Genomic DNA, 19350 nt, shown 5'->3' on the forward strand with positions numbered 1-19350 from the left:
GTGGAGCCCCATGACCTGCACGAGCACTACACACCTGCCCTTTACCGGGCCAATCCCTCGCTTCCCAAAAGCCTCACAGCCCCAGCTGACCTGCTGAGCAAGATTCACTGGATCCTTTAAGGTGAAAAACCTATTCTACAGTTATAATCACAAAAAGGAAACTACCTTTGTGCTTTTATTTAAACAACACAAGGTTTCTCATTGAAGTGCTGCATGAAGAGCCCTCCATGCTGGGCCAGACCATCACAACACTTGGTGCCTCCAGGTAATTCATATGATGCTCTGCAATACCTACAGGAATTTTCCAGAAAATTCCAACCAAAGTACAGGGAAATAAATTAGAATATTCCAAGGAAAAAAGAAATTGCAAGGGCAACAGAAAGCTTCCATAACCTGCTATGGCCAAAACAACCGGAGTCACAATCGTCCCCTTTGTACAAAACGCTTTTCAGCATTGTTCACCCCAAACACAGCAGGGCCTGCAGCCCCCTTCCCACTGGGCACAGAGTGGCCATTGGCAGATGGCCCCAGCTCAGGGCTGCTCACACTCCCACGATCAGGAACGTCCCAAAAATGGAAGATTCTGTCTCAGTTCCTGACACTTCAGCTGCTGAAGAGCACAGGCTGCTGTGATCCCGCCCGTGTTCCGGGCTGGCCCGGCTCAGCCGGTTCTTTCCATTGAGCAGCTGGCCTGAGAACTGTCAGGCTGATTTCCCTGACACTCCATTACTAACCCCTGCCCGAGCCACGGCCATTCTTTGCCTCAGAAGCTGGATCTCATCCCAGAACAATCTTTGAAAGTTTATTTTACTGATCAAAGCAAAATAAGAAAGCCTGTGTGTTTGGCTATATTTAGTGTGCGAGCCGTGAGTGAGTGCTTGGCAGGAGTGGTGGGACGCAGAGCGCGCCCCGCTTTTGTAAACTCTTGGCTGTTTGCTCTGGAGCAGAGCCAGAGGGGCTGGACCCCCACCCTGCTCCAGCTGCTCCCCTCCCTGCCCGACTCCCCTCTCACAAGGCACCACCACGTCAGAGCAACATTTCAGCACTCGGCAACCCCTCGCATCTGAGCCAGGGTGGACCAAAGAGCTCCTGCCGTCATCCTGGGGCCAGGCCAGAGTCAGGGCACGTTGCTGTGCCCAGAGGAGAAGCCCCGTGGAATCACAGATTAGCTGGGGTGGGAAGTGACCTCTGGAGATCCCTGTGTCCAATCCCCTGCCCAGGCAGGGTCACCCAGAGCAGGGGACACAGGAATGTGGCCAGGTGGGTCTGGGATGTCTCCAGAGAGGGAGACTGCAGCCCCTCCTGGGCAGCTGTTCCAGGGCTCTGCCACCCTCCATGGAAAGCAGCTCTTCCTCGCTTTGAGGTGGAACTTGCTGTGGTTTAGTTTAAGGCCACTGCTCCTTTGCTCCTTGTCCTGGCGCTGGACACGCTGCCAGGGTGTCCTGGAGCTGTGCTAAGCTCTGGAGCTTCTGGAGTACCACCAGCCCAGCCCAGCCCTGCCTGGTGTGGCCACAGCACAGCAGACTGGGCTGGAGAAACACTCACCCACCTCAGCCCACCCCTGCCCAGCGTGCTCTGCCCTGGCCATGGGCATGGACTGTCCTCACTCAGCCCAATCAATCCCAGCACGTCCCTAATTGCAATCACTAACAATGTGTTTTACCTCCCTCTGCTAAGGTGTGATACTTTCCTTTTAGGTCAACACACTGAAAATAGGACAGACAAGCAGATGCTGGTCAATCAATTAAAAGTGCTGCTGGCAAATTGGAAGCCAAAGAAATTCCTTAGCTTGTATTTTCTGTCATTTTGCAAAAACATACCTGGGTGACAAGGTTAAATCAAGCAAAGGAAATCCCTGGCACTTATCATCCACAGGCATTACTGATAAATTGTGCAGTGGAGGAATAAAGGATTACCTTCTGTATTTTTTCATTACACTTTTCTTTTGTTACAGAATACATAAATCCATTGTGGCACAATGTAATATGTATCATCGTGCTACACCTGTGGACGTTTCATAACGGCTGCCATGTCTGTGCAGTCAGGAATGATAAGTGAACCACCCGTGAATGTTAATGATAGTGATCATTCTGCAGTAACTTGGCTTTCCATCTTCTTTTACAGCCTCCGTGCTGGAGCCAGGGTGGCAAGGTTCAGGAGAGGGAAAGGGAAGCAGCAGCACAGGCAGAAGCTCTCCTCGTGGTGCTGAGGTGCCACAGGAACAGGCAGGGTCCCTCCTTTTGCCACAAAACAAAACCCACAATGGAAGGACAAAGGGTTTCTGCTCTGAATGAGAACTTTTTGAAAAGCTCCTTTCCAATTTAGAGCAATTTTTAAAATTTTTGATTTTTTTTTCTTTTTTTTCTTAACACAGAAGTGGAATTTACTGTCCAGAAATGGAATTTATAGCACTTAAAGCTCACTGCATAACCAGCTGGCATGGCTGGAAGTGCCTGGGAGTGACTAATAGCAATTTCCACTTGATCAGCAAGAAGTCAGACTTAAGACTCAAAATCCCAGCTGATGCAATGGACTTACCTTAAGCTGGGTAATTTTTAAGATAAAGTGCACAGTGATAGGAACTGACTAAATAATACCAGCCACAATTTTTATTCTGAGCCTAAATTACCTGCTTTTGTGCATCTCAGATTGGCCTTGCATAGCTCTGTGCACTATTGAGTTTAACTGGCTGCATTTTGACACCACTATAACAGTCCTTAGCCCTCCATCAAATTTTCTGATGCCCTCCTATCCCTCCCTCTCCACTATCCTGGGAGCCACACTCTTAATTTTGCACCCACATTAACTGTCTTAAATTTTATATGAATATTCTAAATGTACTTTGCAGATTATCCACCTCCATGTACAAATCAGGAACAGGCCTTTTGGGGACTGCTGCTGGAGTCCAAGAAAAAACACATTTCAGGGCTTTGAACTGAATTTGCAAATGCACAATGCAAGTCTGGTATTTTAAAAGGGTTTCAAACCTTAAACTATCGGGTATGGCTTTGAAAATTTGTATATAATAGTCAAAGCAATTTAAGTACAATATCAAAACAGAAAAAAGTGCTACAGAGCAGAAGAACTGGATGCCAAATTTCCTCTGTGTGCCAACTGGCAGCTGAGCTACAGCTCCTCAAAACACCATTAGATCGAGTGTGTCAAGTTCCAATAATAAAATTTCCAAGGGAAAAAGCCCTAACGATGGTACAGATTTATTTTAAGCCTTTCAGGTATGACCTCACCACCTCGAGAAGTCTGTATTTCCATGGATGTGGTGCTGTGTTTGCCTCTCCCTGGCAAACCCCCTGGATGGAGAGCGGGGCCGTGTGTGGGTGCCGTGCCTGGTGTTGGACAGAGCTCTGCTTTCCACAGCAGCCACCTTCCAAAAACACAACTCGCTAGACTAATGGGCACTGAGCAGCCAGAATGACTGCCCTCCTTCTTCTCCTTGTGTAACTTTGCCAGAGTCCTTGGAACTTGCCAAATTCGGTCATGCCTGCTTAGCTTGCTCGACTGATTGTGCCAGAAAAGAAAATAAGACACAGATGTATTTGAGCTCTTTGAGATGCCAGTAAGAGCGACAGCTAATGGCTTCATTTCGACCCTCCCCTACCAGCTGGGCACAGGTGGGGGGATAATGAGGTCCCTCTCCCTAATCAAACTCAATTATTTACTACTCTGTACAGCCACAAAGACATTCCCATCCAGCTCGGAATATAAACTGCACTGTGGGCTACTTCCAGCCACCACCCCTGGGTATTTACAGCTAACTCGAGTGGCTCAGAGTTTGCCTTGGCAGGAGTTGAAGTGAATAAAGTTCTGCAAACTGTTTCTGCTCAAACATGTCCTGCAGAAGGGGGGACCCTGGCAGGGCCCCACTGCGCTCAGCCCGCGAGGAGGAGCACGGCTCCAGCACGGAGCTCCTCACAAGCATCAACATTTTTCAACAGTGATTCAATATTAATAAACATTACAAGTCACAAGGCTGACATGGCAGCAGCTGAAGTACTTCAGCACGAAGAGGAAAAAAAAAAGAGATGCAAAATATAGAACCACAATTACATGCACGGGTAGGGTGACAGGGGAGGAAGAAGACATAGAATTTACAGCAAATCCCTACAAAAATAAGACAGCACACACATGTAAACTCACAGAGGTAACAACGTTTTGATCAAGTGATGATCAAGTAATTCTTTATTCTAGGGGACGCATTAAAAATTCTAATTTAAACCTAGCTATTTACACAGTAATCACAAGCCATTTAAAATTAAAATGTGAACGCTGGCAACACCAAACTGACCCTTTCAGAAGAGCATTGCTTATGATGCAGCTGTCCTGTTTCTCCTCAGCAGCACCTTCCAAGCTAGAAGGAAGCTCCTCACATCAGCACAAATGATGGTAAACCAAAGGATTTTGCATTTTTCTGCAAGCCCTGCAGCTGGACCCTTCTCCTGCTGCCAGCTGCAGGCAGAGCTCTCTGGGCAGCCCCTGACCCTGCCGAGGTCTCTGGGCTCCCATGGAAGGGCAGCCCCAGCCCCTGACCCACACCTGGTCACTGCAGTGACACCCAGGGCAGCTCTGGGGGGACAGCTGGGGAAGGACACTCTATCCAGATGAGAAATCAGCAGCAATTTAGAGTTGTCTATTGACAATGACCTCCCCTTCCTCACCACGGCCTCAGTGCAGCACAGCCCGGCATCTCAGCCTTGAATAACTTACTTGTGAACACTGGGGCCAGAATATTTTATTTCCCAGTGCCCTGATGCAGTGGAACAAAGTGAATGTGGCCTCTGGGAATACACGTGGGATTTCTGACAATGGCTTTCTGTAGGATGCTTTGCAACGTCGCTAAGAAACACAGTACACAATAAAGAATATAAAAACTAATTAAATAAGCCAGATTTAAAAAAAAATGTCTGATTATTCAGAACTAGAAGCAGCTGTAGTGTTAAGAAATGTAAGTAATGTCCAATAACCAGGAAAACCCTATTAGCATTTTCATTTCAAGAGCTCCAAACATGAAATATTTTTCCCAAGTAAGAAGTGGCTTATGCTCCTGGCATTTTGTTCTAGTAATTAAGGCCTTCTGATGGTTTAAGAGATTTTTCATTCACAAGTAAAGAAAAATAAAAGTGATGAAATACAGTATATATCCCTACTTCACTGAAAAGGACATAGCAAATTCTTCTTGATCTACAAGTCGGACAGCTGAGGTCTCCGGGGTGGGTGGGGTGTCCCTCCCCAAACTCTTCTGGACTTGGGAGGGGAATGTCCAGTCCAGCTGGTGTGCTTGGTTACTGCTCATTTCTCTTCTCACTGTTATTGAGCCACACTGCAACTATTTGTCTATAAAACCACCTCACTGCAGAGCATCACCAAGGGCTGTGGCCCCGGGCTGCTGGTGAAGCCAGGAGAAGGGAGGCAGAGGAGGAGGAGGAGGAGGAGGGTGGCTGTGCCCAGCCAGGTACTCACATGCGCACGAAGAGCGACTGCTTGGCTGCCAGCCCTGGGGACGAGTACTTCTCCACCAGGGCCAGCGTGCTGAAGCCAAACTTGTGGATGGGCTCGTTGGAGTCCAGGGGCGGGAAGTCCGTGTCCACCTCGCCGTCGTCCTCGGCGATGTGCAGGCAGTAGGCGCTGACATTGTCACTGCAACAGAGAGCTGCACTCAGCACAGCCTGGGCTGGCACCACACCTGCACGGGGCCGGGGGCACCTGCTCGGGGACACCTGCACGGGGACACCTGGATGGGGACACCTGCTCGGGGACACCTGGATGGGGACACCTGCACAGAGCCACCTGCTCGGGGACACCTGCTCGGGGACACCTGCACGGGGACACCTGGATGGGGACACCTGCATGGGGACACCTGCATGGGGACACCTGCACAGGGCCAGGGGCACCTGCTTGGGGACACCTGCATGGGGACACCTGCACAGGGCCACCTGCTCGGGGACACCTGCTCGGGGACACCTGCACAGGGACACCTGCACAGGGCCAGGGGCACCTGCTCGGGGACACCTGCATGGGGACACCTGCATGGGGCCAGGGGCACCTGCTCGGGGACACCTGCACAGGGCCAGGGGCACCTGCTCGGGGACACCTGCTCGGGGACACCTGCTCAGGGACACCTGCACAGAGCCACCTGCACAGGGCACTGCCTCAAATGGCATGGTGACACCACACAAACATGTCCCCAGAGGTCACAACGTGTCCTGCTGCCATGGAAAAACCCCAAACCTCAGAGCAGAGCAGTCTTCGTCCTTAACTGCTCTGCAAACAAAAACTGACAATGATTAAAATACACTAAAATCTATAAAAGTTTCATGATTTCATAAAGCAGGAAGGATATTTCTCCATCTGTGAAAATGTATTTATTTATACGATGACTACACTTCAGAGCTAAAGGCAAACAAGCGGTGTCTGTGATTTTTCACAGGTCAAACAACTGTGGAAGTTTAGTGTCTGTAGGCTGGAAAAGCAGAGTGCTCTTGGGCAGGTGAGCAGGGTCATGAACTATGGGAAAAGTAAATATCTATCCAACACAGTAGCAATGATTAGCAGAAAACTTACCTTTACTAAACACCTAAGTTCAGTCACTAAAAGCAGTCATAAATTAATTAACACCAACAAGCAGAACTAACACAGAAAGCTGAAACAGATACAATGTGAAAGAAATAAAGAGCCGAGCCTCTTTCTTTCCACAGATGAAAGCTCAGAGGGAAACAACCATTTATAGCTACCAAACAGGTATTAATCATAATTTCCTAACATTGAAATCTATTTCAAATGTTACTTCAGTTTAAATTATTGACCTGAAAATAAGTATTCTTTCTGACTGTAAACCTGCCAGCACTCAGGCCTTTCCCCAGCCATGCAGTAAAGCTGGAGGTGCATGTGGCAGCGTGTTTCTAAACTCTGCAGTTTAAATTTGGAGTTTTAATTGCATGATTGATGCTTAAATTAATTAATTGTAAAGTGTATGCTAATTGTTTAATTGGTCGCTTGATCTATATAGATCATTTTTTGAATTAAATGAGTTGATTTACAAAGTTTATTGATTGGATGTGACAATGAATTATTTCACTGACTACCTGATTTGCAATTTTCTCAATTAATTCACAAACCTTTGGTTGCAACTGTGCTTTATTGAGAGTGCTTAGTCCAGGTGATCTATAGGCATCTTGTCATGACTAAGACATTTATTATAGAAAACAGGGAATAATGATGCATTGCTGTTAATGTAAGCTGCAAATTTGCTCACCAAAGGTAATTCAGCAACATTCACCACTCTGAATTTTGGAAATTCTGCAGATACTAGTAAAGAAACTTTCTGGCCTTGAACCCTTCCTGGGATGGAGCAGCCACAGCTGCTCTGGGCACCCTGTGCCAGGGCTTCACCAGCCTCACAGCCAGGAACTCCTAATTCCCCATATCCCACCCATCCCTGCCCTCTGGCAGTGGGAGCCATCCCCTGTGCCCTGTCCCTCCTGCCCTTGTGCCCAGCTGGAGGCAGGCACAGCCACGGGGCAGCAGAACACACCCAGCAGGCCCCAGTGCCACCAGCTCCTGTCCCAGCAAACTGGGGAAATGCACAGCACTGGCCACACCCCACAGAACAGAGGGGTTACAGATGTCTGCACTCCTGGGCTGGACTCCTGAACAGATTTTGTCACCATGTGGTAAAAAAAAAAACCAAAATAGTCCAGTGAGTAAAACTGTTCTGCACTTTGAACCTCCACCAGGCTGAGGCAGATTGAAGTTGGGAACTTACAAGTTCAGCACAAAAAGGAGAGATTCGCTCCTCACTTCTAAAAATAGCAAATCTATTGGAATTGTGCATCTCACTATTAATTTCTTCCTAGAAAGGGATTTTGTTTATTTTTTGCAGGTGGAATCATTCCAGCACATCTGTCAGGGGCTGGCAAGAAAATGCTGGGTTACAACCCAGGTCCATGTGTGGGAGGCCAGGGACAGGGCTGCTAACACTGCCAGTGTTCCTGGAACCAAGAGACTGAATAGAGACAAATACAACACAATTATAATGAAAAAGGCAGCCTAATTGAATACAGAATGTTCTCAAAGGTGTCAGCTAGTACTCATTCACTTCAGACTCTTACACCTATCTTTTAGGAAAAGGAATTAGGCAGTAATATATTCTTTTCCTAAAGACAGAGGGGGTTGTTTCTCCTAATTATAAAGTCTAAAACCTCCTCATTATTCTCACAGTGTCACTAGCAGGTATAGTTGTCACTCTGCATGCCTTGCATACCCATCTGAGGCATTCTATAGATGGATTTTAGTGCAGTGCCACAATGATCCCCATTTTGTCTTTTCACACTCTCACCTGACTGAATCAGGAGCAAATGGCCAATGTAGAATGGGCACCCTACACGAGCTGCTTCCTTACTTGGATATATGAGAATTAGTTTACAGTTAAATCAATCCTTGCTTCAGGACTGGCAGTCAGCAAAGCTAAAAAAAAGATGACGAGAAATAATTAAGGACCTACAAGAAAAGAAACTTCTTGGAAACTCAGGGCTCTGGCCCTCAGCCTGAGCCTTTGTCCCCAGATTCTCAGCTGCTGCTGCTGTGTCTGACTGTGCTCTTGGGAACTCATGCCTCCATTATTTATTTTATTCTCTCTGCCTGAGATTTGATTACATTGGACAGCCTCCTTGCTCATGAGCACTTTTTGACACATTATAACATCTTATCCTTCAAGGCAGACAGTGAAATTCATTTCTTCCCACTGTTGCCTTTTGCTGTGGGCAGTGATGGTTCATGGAACACTCCACTGACGGGTGCTGTTCCATTTGAGCTCTGCTGTGTTCCTGAAAAATATGTGTGTGCCCAAAGACTGACATCAGTGCAGTCTTACTCATTAAAAAATAGCCTCATCATACACAAAGGACGCTTCTCTGAACTTGTGATATAATGAACAGAAATTAATAACAGCAAATGAAATGGCACCATCTGTGAATAATTTTATATTTCTTCTCCAGAACATAAAAAAGGACAAATCAAACCCAAGTGTTAAAACCCAGAAACATTTCACATGTCTGTTGAGAAGAGCTAAGGAAAAATCCATATCCAAAGAAAGAACATCCATGGACGTGTTTTCCAGAGGGGCTTTCCTGCGTGCCCTGTCTATGGAACAGAAACCAGCAAACCCAAACATGGGAGCCCAAGTGCCCTGACTCCCATTCCCCCACAGCTGTGCCACAGCAGCAGCTAAGGCTGCTGAGCCCTCCAGGGCTCCTGAAAAATGCTGAAAGAGTGAGCTGTGAAATTCAGGATCAAAAAACCCCACCCCATTCATTCAATATTCCAGGAACAATAGAAACGTGAAATTTGGCTCATATAGAAAAAACTCAAACAAAACTATCAACCTCCTTTGCACCAGGGACATCCCTGCCAGTAACTGCTACTGACAGCTCTGTAATAAACTACTTTAAGTCCTTATTCTATGTTCTATGGCCCAGCAAAACCAGAAGTATTTTACACAGCTGTTCTAAAACAAAAGCTGCTCAGGTGAGCTGTTCTGAAGAACTTTTCTATGCATCTGCTGTCATCTGCTAGGAAAAAGGAACAGCTCTTACTAACCACCACCAGTGCTCCAGCAGAGCAGAGGGACTTAGAGCAGTTCTGGACTTTATCTGACATCTTATGATCTCAGCCATTAAGGACACTAGCAAAAAATGGATGGGATATGAAATAACAAATGCCTCTGTGACACCAAAAGAGAGAAAGTTTGCATTATCTTTACATAGTTTTGAAATGATGGTTCATTTACAGGTCCAAGCCTTCCTGTTGATCATTTCCCAGCACACAGCAGTTAATTGAAAGAGAACTGGCTGGAGGTGCAAGTGTGCTGCTCGGAGGGAAATACTGCTACATGTGAAGCTGCTAGGATTCATATTTCCAAACATTGACACAGAAATCCGTTTCAGTATGCAAAAAAGGCTGCAGAGGAGAAATGGAGAGGTCAGGAGGTAGTAAAGAAAGAGCATTACTTCAGCTTGGGTTCCCGTCCCTCACTTGTATATTGCCAGCAGATGAGCCCGATCAGGTCGTGCACCTTGGCGTTGGCGATGGTCACCACGGTCATGGGCTGCAGCTTGTCCTGGCTCGTGTGCAGGGGGAGGTAGACATCGATTTTTTTGGTTGCTGTTGTACCAACATGGCCCTGGTGAGGAAACACAATTCATCAGGATGTATCAAAAAGTGTCACGGGGTTTATACAAAATCTGGGCGGACGGAATTTGGCTCAGCAGGAAAACTAAAATAAGCTGCTATGGCTTAAAATTGGAAGGAGATTAAACATTTAAATTCCAATTATTTCCCTGCTGTTTATCTGTAAAAAGTCCATGAAATGTCTGGACATGATTTCACAGATTTCCATAAAGAGCCTGAACTTTGCTGTAGGATCCCATGTTCCTGCAGAATCCAAAAAACCGGAATGATGCGTGGGATGGGGAGGAAGAGGGACCCAACAAACCAGCCTAAGACTTCCAAATTGTTTCTGCATTTCTGCTGTCTTCTGCAGTTCTTCCCCAGCACCTGAGGAGCCCCCAGCCCCAGAGGGAGCACAGACACCCACCCACCTTGAGCAGAACAAAACCACACACGCAGCTGAGCCACTGAACTGCTCTGCTTGAGGGCACCAGCAAAAATCAACTAATATTGGGGTTTACTGGAACTTACTGGATGAAAAGAACCCATTTTTTGCCCTGGAGATTGACATTTAAATAAACCATAAAGCACACAGCAACACAGATCTATGACATTGGCATTACAAGCAAAGGATGTTTAATACACTGCAGGTAGGACTGCAGCTTTCACCCAGAAATCTTCTAAACAAACAAAAATTGCACATCCTGACCCCCTCCTCCAAAGAACTCCAGGTAACTCTGTATCTCCATCTCTCTCCATACGACAAGGGCCTTGAGAAGAGAAAGAGCTTTTTGAATTAATCACTTGGAATTCTAAGTAACAGAAAAAAAGGATTCAATGCTATAAATCTATAATGAGAGCATAAAACAGGGAGTTAAATGCCATGTGCTAATTTCAATATATTGTTAAAAACCATTTGATCCTTCAGTGTGATTATAAATTAGAGAAGTAATAGGAATTTAAAAATTAGAATTATTCATACTGGCATAGCTAAAAGTATTATCAAAATTCATCCCAACATAATACATTTATTTTTTAAGAAAGCATTTTTATAGAACAGATACCTCCTCTTCCCATATTTTTAGGGTAAGAAGAAACTGGTTTGGCTAATTTAAAGGAAGGGTTAGGTTTGCAACAGAACATGGGACATTCCTTCACTTTGCTTGGATAAACCTGAACAAGCTTTGGTTGAGCTCATGTGCTCGGGACCCTCTGGGACACCTTGACCCCATGAGGTCATGAACACAACAGAGCTACAGCTGCTAAAAACCACCAGGGTGGGTTTCTGCCTCTCCATCTCTCCTGCTTTTCTACTTCCAGGACTCATTTTGAAAGGGAAAGGAGCCAGTAGTGGGTAACAGCTCAGCTGTGTGTGCCCAGGGGCACACACCCAGGGCACACAGGGGGGCTGAGGGTGTTGGTGACCTTGGTCCTGCCCAGAGACCCCCGAGCTGGGGCTGCCTTGGCAAGAGAAAGAGCAAACAGCAGCCACCAGGAAATGAATGGGAAATGAATGGCACTCCTTGGCACACCACGCCAGTTACACATATAAATCCAAGGAGGGCAGAATTGCAAGTAATGCTGGGTCCTGATAATGGAAAACCCAAGAAAAATGGACACCCAGATGTGGGAGCTGATGCCAAGGTTACAATTGATACACCCAGTCAGGAAGGGAGAAAGGAGCCAGGAGCTGGGACTGAGAGCCAGAGAGACCAGACAGTGTGAGCTCACAGCCCAAACCCAGGAATTTATAAAATCACCTGGCCAGGGAGCCTGGGCTGCAGCTGTCCCCAACCTGGCACTCACACTCCTGGGCTCCTCTCCCTCCATGGCTCTGCCTTGCCACACACCCTGACTTGGTGTTTGCTGGTTTTTAACTAAACCTTCCTTAGTCCTCCCCATCTCTAAATCTCCTCTGCCTCCTCCAGCCTATTTTTACTGTCTTTACTATCTCCACCACAGCTATCCTGTTCTCCTGCTCACAAACACTCAATGTGAACACCAAAATGACTCAAACCAGGTAAAACTCCCACACCAATGAGGATTCCAACTGCTCTGTGAGCAAGGGGAGCAATCCCAACAACAGCAGAACTGGGAAACAGCTCAAAGCACTGCTGTTATACTTACTGCTGTTATACTTTTAAAAAGTCAGAGAAATAGTTTTATTAATTAAAGGTCTGTAAAGCTGATGGCCACGAGGTACTAGAGAGGCTGAAACCTGAAGCCAGTTGGATTTTCTAGCAGTGAAGAGAACACCATTGTCACACTGGGTAGGAAATGTTTGTACAAACCCTTGGTCAGGGCTCAGACTGATCAGTCTCACGCCAAGGGGGTCTGGAGGAAACCCCCACTGTGTTTATGGCAAATTGGTGGTACTGGTTCAGAACCACAACATAAATCCAAGCCCTCAGGTCCCTGTCTGAGGGAATCCATAACATCCTGCAGAGTGTTAATTGTGCAGAAGTCCCTGAGAGCTCAATTACTGACCTGCTGAGAGCCCACGGGGCGAGGGCTGGCCTGGTGGCACTGGGACAGAGGGACAGAGGGACAGAGGGACAGAGGGACAGAGGGACAGAGGGACACTGGGCACAGGGACAGAGGGACAGAGGGACAGAGGGACACTGGGCACAGGGACACAGGGACAATGGGACAGAGGGACAGAGGGACAGAGGGACAGAGGGCACAGGGACAGAGGGACACTGGGCACAGGGACACAGGGACAGAGGGACAGAGGGACACAGGGACACAGGGACACAGGGACAGAGGGACACTGGACACAGGGACAGAGGGACACAGGGACACTGGGCACAGGGACACAGGGACAGAGGGACACAGGGACAGAGGGACACAGGGACAGAGGGACAGAGGGACACAGGGACACAGGGACAGAGGGACACAGGGACAGAGGGACAGAGGGACACTGGGCACAGGGACACAGGGACAGTGGGACAGAGGGACACAGGGACACAGGGACACAGGGACAGAGGGACAGAGGGACACAGGGACACAGGGACACAGGGACACTGGGCACAGGGACACAGGGACACAGGGACACAGGGACAGAGGGACACTGGGCACAGGGACAGAGGGACACTGGGCACAGGGACACAGGGACAATGGGACAGAGGGACAGTGGGACAGAGGGACAGAGGGACACAGGGACACAGGGACACAGGGACACAGGCACACAGGGACACAGGGACCAGCCGAGGCCAGGGCTCAGAGCCAGCCCAGGGACAGCTCCTGGGCTCTGCAGGGACCTGCAGCCTCCTCTCCAGGAGGAATCACTTGGAACCACAGCCATTCCTGGAACCACAATGACTTCTGGCTCCCAACTAAAAACTGTATTCCAAGTGGAAATGCTGAGGAAACCCAGAAGATAAAGGACAATTACCGATATTCAAAGAGGCAGCATCAAACTTTATTAATAGATCCTGTATAAAATTCAATGGAAAATCTATTCAGGGCCAGGGGCCTTACCATTTGGAGTTTCCTTAATAGCCTCCAATAAATCTGGGAAGCATAAAGGGGCTGTTAAATTAACATTTTCCTGATCTGTCACCTGTGGCACAGTTAATTTGTCAAAAAATTCTTTTAGCTTGTCACTGGACACTGTATATTCTGACAAATGAAGTCTGGAATAAAATTGACAAAATATCTCGTTAATTTTCTAGGAAATCACAAATCTGATTCCATTAAGCTTTTATTGTTAGAAATGTTATATCCCACCAATCCTTTAAGAAAGTGAGGAGTAACTGGATACACTGAAAATGTACAATAAATCATAGAAAATTTTCCTAGTATTTTTATTGATGGACTCTTTTAAGGCTCCCTGGTGCTCTTCTACAGTACGTCAAATTAAAAAAAAAAAATTTAAAATTTATCAGTCCTTCCAACATAAGATGTCTTTGTAAGATTGAAAATCAAATTTTAATCGAAGTCCATGAGAGAATGCACCCCTCCCTCCAAGAGCAGGTAAGTGCACCTTCAGCAGATCTGTGACACTGCACCTGAGCCAGGACATGGGGAGAGCTCCCCCATCCCACAGCTCCTGGGGAGAGAGTCAGGCACAGCGTGTCCTCCCCACTCCTGCTTTGCTTCACTGCACACCAGGCACAAAATTAAAACAAAGTCCATAAACAATTCCAAGAGAAAAGTGATTGATTTTCAACACTGACAATTTACTGCCTCTTCCTGCACAATGGAGTTCTGTGACTAAATGTTATATCACTTTAAGATTAGATGTTCTAATGATATAATGCAAAGATTTTACTGAATCATTATTTAGTGGGAGTCATAAAAACCTCTTAAAATTAATCTTTCATGCACATCTAGCTTACCCAAAGTTAGCATTTAATTAGATGGCCTTGGCACGAATGAGCTTACTACTTTATTTGCTCAATCAGTATACGTCTCTTCAGTAATTATAATTAATTCAAGTCATTGACTCACCTCCCAGCAAACAACGCTAAACACTGCACAAAATGGAAACAAATGCCTTTCCATTCCCAAATGCAAAATGTCTTCTCACTTTTAAACTCAGTTCAATGTTTTTTGGTTTGGGTGACAGGGTGTTGACTACACTCTGTGACCCAGCAATCACCTCCACAACGTAACTTACCCGCTTGTGAATTTAATTGACACACAGAAAATACTTGAAGGGGAAAAGTGAAAATACAATAACCCAGTATTTACAACACACAGAAATTTCTAACAGATCAGAGCACAGATGTTTATGGCAGTATAAGGGACCATATTTTTCTTTTTTCTTTCTTTCTCCAACCCACCACACTGATCCCTACCATGGCAAGACTGGAATGGTGTTTGTTTCATCAGGTGGTTACACCAGCACTGGGGTTTTTCATCCCTTTGGGCACTTGGTTCCTCCTGTTATTCCCAAACCAGAGGTGGAGGACACCCCAGAGAGGCTGGGGTGCAGCCACTGCCAGCCCTGCAGCTCCTCAGTGAAGCCCAAAGTTGTTCCCTTCTGAGGACAGGATTCTCCTTTGCATCGCCCCAGCTTGTGCTGCAGAGTTAGCAGATCACGATGTAAAACTCCATTAACATCATTAAATACTTAATTTATCTTATTCACAATGTCACTATTCATAAAAATTTAACCCAGTAATTTCCTGTTATCCAAAGCATAACAAAGTATGAATATTTAACTGCAAGGTAAATAACACACTATTATTTTTTATTCTAAATTGTTGACTTCAGTTAGCATGCCTGCTCTGCAGAGCACCAGGCGATTTGTCAATTAAAGGTCCAGATGTTGTGCAGGCTGCAGAGGCAGCAGCAGCTCTGAGCAAGGCGTCCTCTGCATGGCAATGATCAGTACAACCCCAGCTCCAGGCTGCATTAACATGCTCATGTTTTATTCCAGCCCCCTCCTCATGTACCAGTTAATTATACAACACACAGCTGAGAGACATCACCTCCGAGCTGGACAGGTTCCTTCCACGCTTCCACCTGAACACGTCCTCACACTCAGAACCAGATTTACAGAAATAACCACACAGCCCAGCACCCAGATCACTGCCTGCTCTTGCTTGGCATTCACTCCCACAATTAATAAAATTATGTAAGTCCTGAGCAAAGAATAAGACACATAGTGCTGGTAACAGCTCGTTTCAATTATAGTAACGCACATTCATTTGTACAATTCTGTGAATTCAAATCTGGTTTACTTGGAGTGCTATTTATGTGAATTCTTAATACTGCTTTTTTTCTGACAAATGCTATGTGGAGGGAGGGAGAAGCCCCAGGTCCACCCCTGTTACAGCCCAGGCTGTGTTTTTGTCCATGTAGGTGTCAGGTTTAGGACAAATGGCCCTGTCCATCCCTCCCCTGCCACACTCCCCTGGCAGTTTGCCCCACACTGGCTCCGTCTCCGTGTGCCCAAGCCAACACAGAGGGTGGGATGTCCCTGTCCCTGTGGCACCAGCTCAGCCTGCCCTGCAGCCCTGGGATAAAAACACATTGATCCAAGTGTTGTTGCTCCAGCTGCAGCAGAAATGCATTCATTACCCCAAACCATCCTCGAATTCCTTCTAGTGCGGAGAAGAAACAGCCTCTTTCGAAGAATTATACATATTTTACTTTGTAATAAACATTACAATTTAATACTGAGGAATAGAGTTATTCTTTGTAATAACAAAATGCAACCAAAACTTATAATTAAAACTACACCATAAACATTATTTGTGCGTTAAGGAACGTGCCACGATCTATTTTAACGAACAGATGCTCTAAAAAAGATAAATGTTTTCAGAAATATTCAATCCTTGAACAGATCAGCCTCTAATCCTCTGCTTCTGCTGCACAAAGCAGACAGCTCAAGTTCCTCGAGGACATCAGCCAACCTGAGGTGGAACATTTTTAATACATCACCGTGTCACTTTTTAATGTGCCACAATCTATTAACCACATGGCAAACTAACAGGGATTTTTAAAATATGGGTTTTATAGCTTTGTGCCGGTGATTAATTAAATAAATAGCCAGCGTTTCACAAATCATGCCTCTAATTAGGCAGAGGCAGGCGCGCTGCATGGCTGGCAGCCGAAGCTGCAGCAGGGCAGCGGCAGCGCGGCCCCGCCGCCGGCCCGCAGGTGCTGCGCTCGGCTGGAACGGGCTCCAGCTGCCTGCCAAACACCTTCTCTGCAACCATCCTCCCTCATCCTGCACGAAACCATCCGGGCAACAAAGGCAGCGCAGCCCTAACTGGGACTTGACCTGAAGCAGCAAAGTTGTGCCTCGCAGAAAATGAACAAATATCAAAGGCGGATGCTGGAAAAATGCACCCTCTAAATGATACATTTTCTGTCAAAACATTTCAAAGTTGAAGCTACAACTAATTACATGCAGTCCATTCAAAGAAGCCAAGCAAGGCTTATCATTAAAATGACTCAATTATTCTTAAAAGAAAGAGAAAATCATCTGTAAAACCTGCCTGCAATCTCATCAGTTTTACTGTACCTACCTCAATACATCATTTCCCCCAGAGCTCAAATTAAACTCTTAGTAGTTAATATGCCCAAGTTTTACTATAGGTTTTCTTCCAAACTATTATTAACTGGAATTTCCTACCTAGGAAGGGTTTTATATGGAAATTTGTTCTGCAGTGTTTAGTGACACTATCACAACAGCTTTTTGCCCCTCAATTTAAAAACCATCAGAGAGACAGAATGTGATGTGGAGTCAGGCAGCTCATGGAGATGGGATTTGATTTCCTCCACCAGGCGATTTCTTTCTCAGCATCAGTCCCAAAGTACCCCCTTCAAGCCAGATTTCCTTGCACTCAAGAATTTTGCACTCTTGGACCAGGGTGCCATGGAGTGCGTGCCCCCCGTGCCAGGGCAGGTGCCACAGCACTGATAAATAACAAATAATAAACAACAAATAGAGCGTCCCACTGACGCTGCCTCCCTCCTGGCAGCAGGTGCTGGCACACCAGTGCATCCATCACACAGGACCAGTTCCAGGGGGGGTCTCCCCTCCAGCACCTCAACAGCCTCGTGGCACTCGGGCCACCTCTAAAAGGACCATTAAAGACTTTAACCTTAAAGCTTTTGCCCTTAAAATATGTGAAAATGCCCTGATGGGCTGTTCAAGCAACTTTGATGCAGGACACTTTCTGACATAAAGTGTTTTCAACATTTTTTCCCCCAGGATTTAGGTCCATAGCAGCCTGAAGTATGATAAATTCATAAATTCAATCTCCACAAAGACCTGAGAAACTGCTCTTATTAGAAAATCAAGCAAGCTCTACTAGAATTAGGAAGATAGTGAGAATTTTCTTCCTCTTTGGTTCAGATAGGGAAACAAAAGAATTTACATGGAAAAAATCTGACCATTATATTGCCTTTACAAATTCTAAGTGGGAAATGTTGGATAAATTGAAAAAAATAATGAAATATGAATTTATACTGGAATCAAGAATAAACCAATTACCACTTCACTGACATTTAATGTTTAACTACAAAACAAGAACTCTTTGGTTAGTGATTTCATGGTGCTTAAACAGACACATAAGTGAGCCCTATCTCCATAATTACCATCAATGCTTTAAAATGATTTTTCAACTACTAAGGTCAAAGTAAAGGCATGGTCTTTTAGACTGTCCTATGAGAAATTAAAAACCCCAACTTTCTCTCCCTCAGGAATGTTTCTCCCAATAAGCATGTCAGTTAAATGGACACATCCAACTCTTCTGCAAACAGCAGCCATCAGAAACATGTGCTAATAAAACATTTTCATATTTCTTTGGCTGTTAAGAACCTCAACTTGTGAATACGTTTTTTATTTGATTTGATCTGTAATTAAGGGAAAGATAATGACACTACTAAATTGCTAAAAATCAATTAGATAGAATAAAACGCAATATGATTCAGCCAAAAGATTAACAAGTGCATTATAAAAACTCTTTAAAATTCTTTAATTCTAATTAAGCTGCTTTAAATGGCCATGGCCTAAAAAATGCTTTTAATTTCAAGGCATCACCAATTTTCCTGCGTGTTTCACTGTACTGGCTGTTTGCCTTCCTTCTCCTTTTTTTTTCAAAGGAAGATTTAAAGCAAAAGTGGCAGCTTGGGAAGAGCTGCTGTCCCACTCCCAGGTCCTGCAGAGGCTCTGGGCAGGGTCAGCCCCTCTGTCAGCTCCCTCTGACTGCCAGTGGCTGGAAATCAAATATTGGAGCAGAATTCCCATCTCCCACAAATCCAGTGGCTGTTCCTCGGGGAGCTCCCTCTCTGGAGACATCCCAAACCCACCTGGACACTGCTCTGGGTGACCCTGCCTGGGCAGGCTGGACTGAAGGGTCTCCAGGGTCCCTCCAACCCCACAGTTCTGTGATGGTGAGGTTCTGTGCGTGTCAGGACAGGTTTCTGCAGCAACAAACCCATGAGCAATACCTGTGCCAAATTTGAGCACTATCTCATCTCAGATTTCAAGTGCAGGTTAATTTTAAACAAATCCACCAGCAGCCTCTCTAAGATCAACTCCCAGCAGCATTACTGAGGTATTAACATCTGCTTTTTGATATTATTATTCCACCACCCCAGAGCATCTCATCCTCCCTCCCCTTGCCCCAGGAAGGCACGGAGCAGAGGGAAGAGAATTCCTCCCTCCCACACAGCACAACCAATCACTTCAACCCAGCCTGAGTTCCT

At 46.0% G+C, this 19350-nt stretch overlaps 1 protein-coding gene across 4 annotated transcripts in view; it reads right to left on the minus strand.

Moving 5' to 3' along the window:
• Positions 1-19350, minus strand: part of MAPKAP1 (MAPK associated protein 1) — an 80181-nt gene that overhangs the window by 37134 nt on the left and 23697 nt on the right. For all 4 annotated transcript variants that reach the window (XM_054646388.2, XM_054646386.2, XM_054646389.2 and 1 more), the window contains 2 exons: positions 10020-10192; positions 5476-5652 (listed from right to left, as the gene is read on the minus strand). In XM_054646388.2, coding sequence (XP_054502363.1) covers positions 5476-5652; positions 10020-10192 — 350 coding nt within the window. The remainder of the gene's footprint in view (positions 1-5475; positions 5653-10019; positions 10193-19350) is intronic.

Source organism: Agelaius phoeniceus, chromosome 21 (assembly GCF_051311805.1).
Source record: "Agelaius phoeniceus isolate bAgePho1 chromosome 21, bAgePho1.hap1, whole genome shotgun sequence".
In the NCBI taxonomy this organism is placed as follows: Eukaryota; Metazoa; Chordata; class Aves; order Passeriformes; family Icteridae; genus Agelaius; species Agelaius phoeniceus.